Here is a 10078-nt window from a genome sequence, read left to right as displayed (position 1 = left end):
TGTACTATACATCCACACAAAAATATAGAGATGACATGACGCTGTATAAAATGCAATAACAATACAGTATTATAATAAAAAAAGTAAATGAGTCATAAATGTCCCTGTTGTTTTTGGAAAGTATTGTATGACGCGTTTCCTGTGACGTAGACCTATACAAAGGAAGTATTGACGTTCATATGCGGAAGAGGTTAGAGTGGGGAAAACAATCGGGTGAATCGACGAACTGTAACTTTAAATAAGGAATAGAAGAAAGGCGTGATATTTGGCCTGTTCAGCTAACTGGTATCTCTGGTGGACGTTTTCCACATAAAGAAAAGACAAGGTAAAAACGAGAGTTCGGGTTTTCTTTCTTTTCTTGAGCTAATTATTTCAGTATCATTGTTATTTGTGAATTTGGTCATTTTATAAACGAATAGTCACTTAACGTGTTATTTTTCAAAGTTTCAGACTGAATTATCGATGTCCTTTCGATAAAGTTGTAGTGTTTATTGTGCTAAATGGCCCGGTTCATTGTCATTGAGAGTATATAACACACATATTAGCTGAATAATAGGGCGTCTCAATATTAAATTGTGAAGGAATTGAACAATATGACAGCTATTACAGTAGAGGTGATGTCACTTGATTCATAGCGTGTGAAATATTTTAATTTGCCAGTAACCAATTGTTCTCACAGTCCCATATGACATACCTGCAAACATTGATGTCATGGCATCAGGTGTCTGTCATCAAATCGCATGTGAAAATCTGAATTCCTTTTCTGTGACTTAATTGTCTCTTTGTAGTGCCATTTGGATTTTTAACAGATTATGGAAACCATTCAAAGTTTCTTTCAAACTTCTAACAGTCTGGTCTTTTTTCTTTCTCTCTCTCTTTTGTATTTATTTATGTCAGATGGATTTCCTGTTTGGAAGAAGAAAGACTCCAGAGGAGATGCTCAGACAGAATCAGAGAGCGTTAAATAGAGCCATGAGAGATCTAGACAGAGAACGCCAGAGACTGGAGCAACAGGAAAAGAAAATAATTGCTGACATTAAGAAAATGGCCAAACAAGGACAGATGGTAAGGAGAGTTTTTTTAAATTGACATTCAGGTGTCACTGCCAGGCATGAAGTCTCGCTGGAGTGCAAGTAATATTATTTTTCCGACAGGATGCTGTGAAGATCATGGCTAAGGACTTGGTGCGCACAAGACGATACGTCAAGAAATTCATCATGATGAGAGCCAATATTCAAGCTGTCAGCCTTAAAATCCAAACCCTCAAATCAAACAACAGCATGGCGCAGGCCATGAAAGGAGTCACCAAAGCTATGGCCACCATGAACAGACAGGTATATCTGCTATAGCATTTCTCTTGCCAATAGAAAGCTTGTTGATATGCATTTGTTGATGTAAATTCCTTTTCCTCTCAATGCAGTTGAAGTTGCCCCAGATTCAGAAGATCATGATGGAGTTTGAGCGCCAAAGTGAAATCATGGACATGAAGGAGGAGATGATGAATGATGCAATTGATGATGCAATGGGCGATGAAGACGACGAAGAGGAGACGTGAGAAAAAAAGATTTATTGATTAATATAGACATTTATAATTATAATTTACATAAGATTTCTATTTGATTTAAATGCTGTTCTTTTGAACTTTCTGTTACAATTTAGGAAAATATATCATGATTTCCACAGAAATATTAAGCATAGCAACTATTTTCAATGTTGATAATAATAATAAATTATCTCCTGACTTGTGCTCTTTTTGCTTTGAATGTAGTGATGCTGTGGTTTCTCAAGTTCTGGATGAGCTGGGTCTGAATCTTTCTGACGAACTTTCAGGTAAGCAAAAAAGACACCACAGTTACCATGCTATAAAATTACACTCTGAAGTCGTTCTCATATTAACTCTATTATTTAATTCAAACAGGCCTGCCTTCTACTGGAGGAAGCCTTTCGGTTGCGGCTGGGAAGAAAGCTGAACCGCAGGCTACGCTGGCGGATGCCGATGCAGACTTGGAGGAGAGGCTGAACAACCTCAGGAGAGACTGAGAATGAAAGCACTTTAAGTAAAGGTTTTGATTCGGAACTGTCTGCGCAAAGCTCGCTTCACTAAAATGTAGACTGATGCAAAGAAAAGAGGGAGGATGTGAATGCTGTCTGTTTTTTTTTCCTGACATTAGACGCTTTTATGCGTCTTTTTTGTTTTTCTGTCTCCTTTTATGACACGTGCTGTATAAATATTACCAAACGTGTTACCCAAATGAAGATGCAATGCATCAGATTGATCTCGAGCCTTTTGTTTAGAAAATCCTTTTTAAAGGAGATAAAATCAACAAAGAATCTTTTACCCCAATAATCCAACTTTATCTTTTGAGGAAACCTTAACACTAAATATTTCATTACTATAAAAACTGGTCTGCCACACATCATCTTTTAATTTTAATAAACACAGATGTGGATACTCATCTTTTATATAGTGCAAAATGGAGTCACTCCAGTTTTCAATCTGTTCATATAAGGGTACATCAGAGGATTACCTTTAAAATACCTGTGCTATTATACTATCATGATAATATATACTATCTAATAATATATTCATCTTGATCTTTTAGTGGTAAATGCCTTCATATAATAAATGTGGTTTATAAATTTTTTTTCTCAAAGTGATTGAATCTCTAGTTCCTATACCCTGGCCTGTTCAGTAAACTATAAACTTTCATAAACTCTAAAGTTTGTGTAAGGCAAAATCTCACAATAACTTTGGTCATTTAATTATAAAAAAACCAAAACATGGACGCAGTTTTCCAAAGCTTGTTTTATCACAAAATAATCTAAAGAAATATTGAAAATTAAAAATAAATATTAGTGTATTTATCTCCTGATGAATCAGAAGTGGTATATTTTGAAAAAAAAAAAAAAAATTTTTGTTCAATAAACATTTTTCACACTTGCTATGAAGTGATCAAATGTGTTCTGTAATATTTAGTGTTCCATTTATTTTACAATGGCTGCCACATATACTGTTGCACACATGGGTAATTCTTACAAACTGGCATCCAGGTTTTTTGACAAATTGACTTTTGCATACAAACACAAGATTCAATTATATTTCTTATACAAACACAAGATTCAATTATATTTTTTATATCATATTTGAGAAATACTGTGTTAAACAAAACCTTAAATCTTTAGTCTTTGAATAAATGTGATCCGTTTTCACAATCTCGGCCAGATCAAATCTTTGTAATGCTATTTAATAATGCTATCAATATAATATCTATGCTGAACAAACAACACCTCTGACATTAAATAAAAAAATAACAGCAATGTTTTCCTTATTTACAGCCAATGTGTGTCAGAAAAGATATTTACAGAGGTGGGGGGGGGGGGGGGGGGGGGGGGGGGGGGCTTGTGTGCGGTGCTCACAAAATCAACACATTTACACACAAAATCAGGTCATCACTTTTGAGTTAGAACAAGAATATCTTTAGGAAATATCACAAATGCCCTGAAATAAATCCCATGAGGCACAGAATTTATGGAAAATTAATAATGACAAGCAACACGTCTGGACACGGATAAGGTTTTTAGAAAATGGAAGTGTAAAATATACTGTATTTTCAATAAGAAGGTTGAGGTACATCAAAAACAACATCAACAGACCAACTAACTGATCCAAAAATAATATTAAGGGCATTGTCCTTAAACCTGCATGGGATGCTGAACAGATTCGGAGACACCTGAACAGCCATACAAACAATTCTTACTCTTTTACATCGGGCATTCATCTAAACATCCTTACTCTAATCCTGACTATTTGTTTTCTTTCTAAATGACTACGCTACGCTTACAAAAATATGTACAATTCTAGGCTTAAGATTCATCAAGACATTCAAGCACAATTACATTTGCAAAAACAAAAGCTCTTTAAGGTCATTCTCAACACAAATATTGAGGCACTACATCCAAATGTGCAGCAATGCTCCATAACTACAGTTTAGTGCACATTAAATCAGTATTTGCAGTGGAGCCTGCAATAATCAATATCACTTAGCCTCAGTGAAAGGACTCAGAACAGGACTACAAGTAAAGGATTAAATCAAGGCCACACACTGATTGTGAGGGATCTAAAATAGCAGTTAGCTGGGCAGTTGGAGCTTTATTTTCAGGGCACAATAAAATGGAAACAGCTGTAATATGCTGCCATTTTCTTCTCACCTAAACGGTCTCTGTGCAAGCAGACAGCAGGCAGACACAAAACCATAATGATGGGCTAATATTCTGTCCCCTGACTAAACAAACCCTGCTTTGCCTCCTTTAACCCAATGTTATGCCGCTGGACATGAAGGAACGCTCCTCTGTTTGGTGCCCAGAACCGGTTTGTGACTCATTTCCGACAGGTCCTGTGGGGAGTTTGTTTCTTTTGGTTTTCAATGCGACATCGACTTCTTTCGTCAAGCCAGGGCAGCTCAAAGTTCCTGCAGGACAACAAATGATCGTTATATGACACTTAACTGTTTTTAAAAGCAGTTATATGTTAATCAGGAGATATTCCAAAAAAGAAAAAAAGGCTCTTACTGTGTAGGCAAATTGGGCAAAGGCCGACCAAATGCCACTACTGGCAGAAAGGGTGTTACCATGATGGCCTCCACTGTACAAGAGGAAGGAAATTTGGCTGAATTATCGTATATAACCTGATAACAGTTTTTGTTTTGTTCATAAATACAATATTTTGTCAAATGACTCTTAAGGGTCATACCATTCTCCACATCAGGATAAAACGAAGACAATTCTGGCTCGCTCTCCTGAACATTCGTCTTTTTCTTCTCCATGCGCTGCTGCAATCTTTGAAGCATACGCTGTTCACGTATTCTCTGAATGTCCCATCTACCAGGAGAAAAAAGTAAGAAAGTTTAGAGCAAGACAGGCAGGTAGTAACTGTACATAAACAGCAAACTTTTAATGACATTTCTTCATTTGAAATATTACTATATTTGGTTGTCGATAAAACTCACCACAAAATTTTAATCAGTTAATGGAACTAATTTAACCACAAACCGGAACTGATTTCTTGATTATTAAGTATGTATATATAGATGGGTATTTAAGTAAGCAGAATATTGATCAATTTTAGTCTCCAGAAAGTATGATGCCTTTTTAATGAAACAAAATGTGCTTGTATAATTACACATTACATCTACGGTGTTGTAGACATACACGATCCTTCAAAAGTTAAAAGGTCAGTATTTATTTCAGCAAGGATGCATTAAATTGATCAAAAGGGACAGTAAAACTTTTAAATAGCTACAAAAGATTTCTATTTCAAATAAATGCTTATGAACTTTCTATTTATTAAAGAATCCTGAATTAAGTACAACTGTTGTCAACACTGACAATAAAACTAAATGTTTCTTTGCACCAAATCAGCATATTAGACTGATATCTGAAGGATCGTGTGACACTGAAGACTGGAATAATGATGCTGAAAACTCAGTTTTGCCATCACAGAAATTCACATCATTTAAATTACATTTCAAAATACAATAAATTAGTAAACCTCTATTTTAAATTGTATAAATATTTCACAATACGCTGTTTTTACTGTATTCATGATCAAATATATGAAGCCTTGGTGAGTATAAGAGACTTCAAAACCTTCAACAAATCTTACCAACCCCAAACGTTTGAACTTTTTTCATGTGCTTGAAAAAACTAAAATAAAAGGGTTAAAAATGGGTTGATGCCGATAGCCTTCTGGCGAAAAAATGGCCAAAAATAAAATCTTTAAAAAAAAGAAAAAACGGGTTGATGCCACAAACACAAATCAGGAAAACAGTCTTCTAGAAATGAAACCCACCTTTTTCGTCTCTTCTCATCCAGTTCTAACTTTGCGTGTCGCTTCAGAAAAATACTGTCATCAAGATTCTAAAGAAAAAGGAAATGGTGGATAAATGGCAATGGGCCTAATACCTAAAGGTTAATTCAACCAAAAATTTAAATTCTCTCATGATTTACTCACTCGCAAGATGTTCCAAACATGTATGAGTTTCAAACACTCTTCAAAATGATCTTGTTTTGTGTTTAACAGATAAAAAGAAATTCATACACGTTTGGAACAACATGAGAGTGAGTAAATGACGACAATTTTTTGTGTGACCTATCCCTTTAAGAGTCTTGGATTTATGTATAATACATATATGATGCAAATGTTGACTCTTACTTCTGGGATGTCAACAGCATCCTCCTCCTGAAGGGGCTCCATGGTGTTTTCCCTCCATGATGGGACTGAGGAGATATTTTTTTGCATTACAATTTGTAAACCAATGTGTACACCTGCCATTTTGCATTTGAGCCAAGCACATACTTGTAACATCCTCCTCTTTCTTTGGAGACTCATCCCGTAACGGAGAGGCTGGAGGTTGCTGCCAGCAGCATAGGTACATCTCAGTTGTTGTCATGTACGGAAGATCTTCCGTTTCTTTGCTGTCTTCTCCCTCAGGCTGAAGGTCCCCCTGTCCGGATGATTTCGCAACATTCGTCTTCTCCGGGGTCTCCTTGTATCGCAGGTCATGCTGACATGGTGATGTCCCTCCTGTCTCTAGTTTTTGGGGGGTCACTCTAGAGGACTTACCTCTTGACCTCTGCATCTTTGTATCTAACAAGTTAAACTTCCTAGGCAGAATATTTACAGGTCACATCAGTCAAGCAGAAGCCATGAGAAAACAGATAACAGGAAAAAGGTGAGTTTCTCAATCTTACCTCTTTTGCACTTTTCCACTTGACTTGGCCTGAGTTTGTGGGCTGTCGCCCAAATCTGATTCCCAAAAGTCATCCGTGTCAGGAACCCATCTCTCCAGTGGCTGGAAAAGCTTCTTGTCACGTGGTTCCTTACTTAACAACTGCAAACGGCGCTCCATCCGTTCTATACGGGCAAGCAACTGTTTCAAGGCAGGACAAATACATTATAAAAAAAATTATAAGCCTGCCGAAGGAGAAAACGGTTTTAAGTATAAACCATAAACCAATTTTATACTGCGAAATAAAATGGGGGGGGGGGGGGGGGGGGGGGGGGGTAAACTATCGGTCAAAAGTTTGTGGTAAGGAAAGATTTTTAAAATGTCTTAAAATGAAAGAAGGGTCTTGTGCTCATCAAGGTTAAATTTATCAATAATACACTCAGCCTAATATGCTCATATTTCTTATTTATTATAATGTTGCAAACAGTTGTGCGGTTTATGTATGCATTGTGTAAACTAATTCTTTGTATCAGGATGCATTCAGCTTTAATGAATAAACTGAATGAATAAATTTATTTAAAACATAAACCTTTTGCAACATTATAAATATCTTCAGTCATTTTCGATCAATTTAATGCATCCATGCTGACTAAAAAATTCTTACTGACCCCAATGTTTGCATACATACCGTGTCTCTGTCTGATTTGAGTTCATCTATTTCCTTGTCTTTTGTCTGCAGCTGTTGCTGTTGCTGCTCTATCAAGTCCAGCTGAAGCAAAAGCAGTTGTTTAAGGCAAGTGGCTTGTGCATGAGGATGACTAGTGATCTTCCTCATATTTGTCCTTTTGCCCTCTGAGTGTTCATTAGACACCCCCATAGTCTCTAACCCTTTGGTGCTTTTCTCACCCACAGGGTCTCTAGAATTACTATGTGAATTCATGGATACAAACTCTGGCTTGTTATCAATGGTGTTGGTCTGTCCAAGAGGAGTTTTACTTTTTACAGGGGTGCCTTCACCCCCCATTTGTTTAGCTTGAGATGACAGTGTTTCTGTGCCCACAGAGCCAGCCTCTGAAGCAACAGCCAACTCTCTGCCGGGCTTTAAAGGCAGTGAAGTCCGCTCAGCTTTCCCAGTCTTGTCAAAGATCAGATGTTGTCTGGTCCTGTCTTGAGTGTCACCAAGAGGATTTCCAATCTGTCTTCGGACACTAACTGGGTGTCTTGTTTGAGATGGACTTAGGTCACAATTATTTGAGTACAATCCCACTTTAGAAAAGCATTCGGGTCGCATATTCATGGCGAAGAAAAACCTCTACCCCATGAACCATGGCTCTTATAGAGTTGATATCAACAGGGTGTGTCTGCAGACCTGTACACGAAAGAAAAAATCAATTAGATCAAATCAATATTATAGCAAAGTGACAGATATGTAAATTACAAATCATTATTTGAGGGTGCCTTGAATGCTGGGAAAATATGAAAATGCAAAGTACTGTCTATAAATGTAACCTAACTTTCTGTTAAAAGTCTAAATAAACCTTTTGGGTGTAAATAAAACAACTAAACCATTCACATAATATCTTTATGACATTAAGTTGTCAACAGACTAGAAATCAGATGCTTGGTCACAAACAACAGATCACTGCAGCTCACTACCGGTTGGACTTGGGTGAAGACATGCACACATCTATTAAACTAATACTAAAGCTCCATGTGAAACTGCTAACTAAACGCAATGATGTATATCGTTCAAGAGGTATGAACCATTTTAACTTGAGCTATTAATAAATAGCCCGTCTCCATTTTGATCCTCACTGCTAGCTAGCCGCTGTTAGCAAACGAGGTGACAGAATATTAAATCATTTTCGCTGCACAATGAGTTTGAATCCATGCCGAATTTCTTACAAATTTACTGGTTCGCCCAGGGTAAAATCCAAAAGATCTGAAGAAACGCGTCTTATATAAGCCGTTTACTTTACTTTTATTGCTGTTTGTCCCCCATTTCCAGGCTTGAATCTGCACAATGTCCCAACATACGAGTGCGTTTGACTCAGTGCGCATGCGCCACGTCAGGACGTGTTTACATTCAGAGCGATATTAAAAGCATTATGCGTGTACACTTTTATATGCACTAAAATGGAGTACATTTATTTAAGCGTGGGTAAATTGATCAGGATAGTTCTGGTATGGGAACGCTAGATGTCTGTCATTGCGAAAATCCGTTGATCATACCGTGCACACTTGAGGAGAGGACCTTCCCGACGTCACTTCCTTTGACGTTTTGCTTTCCAGCCTGTTTGGTTTATTTCTAACTTTATTTTTCCAGAACACTGATGAATATGACTCTACTAAAAACAAGGCTTGTTATAAATATATTTTCTTTGCAAATTAGTTATCCACAAGTTAATCAACAACAAACCAATTTTTCTTTCTTTTTGAAAGAATTAAAAAGGAATACCATTTTATCTTCAGTAAATAAGAAAGCAAGCAAAACGACTTCAGTTAAGTTTGTACTCTGATGTATAAATTAATGTCTTATCTTCCCTATCTGTCTCTTTTTATCTTTTTCATTCTTTAGAAAATTATTAACTCTTTCCCCTCGTTATTCTGTTGAGCGTATTGTTGATACATTTCGTGACAAAATGTATTTTTTGCATCGATATTAAAAAGCGATATTTACCCGAATACACACACACAAGCTTTTTACACAATATCTGATTTCTTGTGATATGTTTTGTGTCTGAAATTGGTAAAAAAAAAAAAAAAATGTACACTCCTAAAAAGTGTCCAAAAGTATTATAAGGATGAAAAATGAGAAAATAAACTACATTTCAAAATTCAAATTTCATAGCTCGTATCACCTGCTGGTTTCCGCGGGAAAGGATTTCACGAATTTACACGTGCTTAACTGTAATCACCAGCAGGGGGAGAAACTGTACAATTAATTCAATTTTCTAACCGCGGCCATTCTCAATATCTTCAACTCATTCGTAGAAAAAAAGGTTTAAAAAAGGAAAACAATATTTCAAAAAGTTTTATTTCATTATCCATAATCCATGCATAATGTGTTCCAAATGCAAGAATATTGTTATCTCATAATTACCACTAAGGCCACAAAGGAAATGACTGAACACAGAAAGTTGTTTAATTACATTAAGGTTCAGTTCACTCAGCTGCAATAGTCTATATTAGACTGCATAACACTTGATCAGAGGGCTTGAGGCTCTCTCTCATTCTCTCTCTGAGAAACTGAGGAAACCCGAAGCTCATTATCTCACTTGATTTATGCAATCTGCTGATCTAAGGTGAGTAAAAGCCTGAAATGGATCAAATCAATGTGAATGAATGTG

The 10078-nt window shown here is 36.5% G+C and overlaps 1 protein-coding gene and 1 pseudogene across 2 annotated transcripts; one reads left to right on the top strand and one right to left on the bottom strand.

Annotated features, from left to right (window-relative positions):
- Positions 1–137: 137 nt before the first annotated feature.
- LOC306857839 (charged multivesicular body protein 2a) lies at positions 138–2282 on the top strand. Its single transcript, XM_079398053.1, has 6 exons — positions 138–325; positions 898–1065; positions 1155–1334; positions 1421–1551; positions 1769–1830; positions 1919–2282. The coding sequence occupies exons 2-6, from the start codon at positions 898–900 to the stop codon at positions 2038–2040; spliced, it is 663 nt and encodes a 220-aa protein (XP_079254179.1). The 5' UTR covers positions 138–325; the 3' UTR covers positions 2041–2282.
- Positions 2283–3252: 970 nt separating this feature from the next.
- LOC306857830 (male-specific lethal 1 homolog) lies at positions 3253–8843 on the bottom strand (annotated as a pseudogene). Its single transcript, XR_013785938.1, has 8 exons — positions 8708–8843; positions 7417–8097; positions 6751–6929; positions 6212–6663; positions 5849–5916; positions 4751–4878; positions 4570–4642; positions 3253–4469 (listed from the first exon to the last, which is right to left on the bottom strand). The product of XR_013785938.1 is annotated as a male-specific lethal 1 homolog (transcript).
- Between the last annotated feature and the right edge of the window lie 1235 nt (positions 8844–10078).

This window comes from Barbus barbus (genome assembly GCF_936440315.1).
Source record: "Barbus barbus genome assembly, chromosome: 38".
In the NCBI taxonomy this organism is placed as follows: domain Eukaryota; kingdom Metazoa; phylum Chordata; class Actinopteri; order Cypriniformes; family Cyprinidae; genus Barbus; species Barbus barbus.
Note: the sequence above shows the minus strand (reverse complement) of the source record. Positions and strands in the feature narration are given on the sequence as shown.

Coding starts and splice junctions, on each gene's coding strand:
- LOC306857839 (XM_079398053.1), top strand. CDS start 898: ATGGATTTCCTGTTTGGAAGAAGAAAGACTCCAGAGGAGATGCTCAGA. Junction 1,066..1,154: donor TGGCCAAACAAGGACAGATG/GTAAGGAGAGTT, acceptor TTTTTCCGACAG/GATGCTGTGAAGATCATGGC. Junction 1,552..1,768: donor GAAGACGACGAAGAGGAGAC/GTGAGAAAAAAA, acceptor CTTTGAATGTAG/TGATGCTGTGGTTTCTCAAG.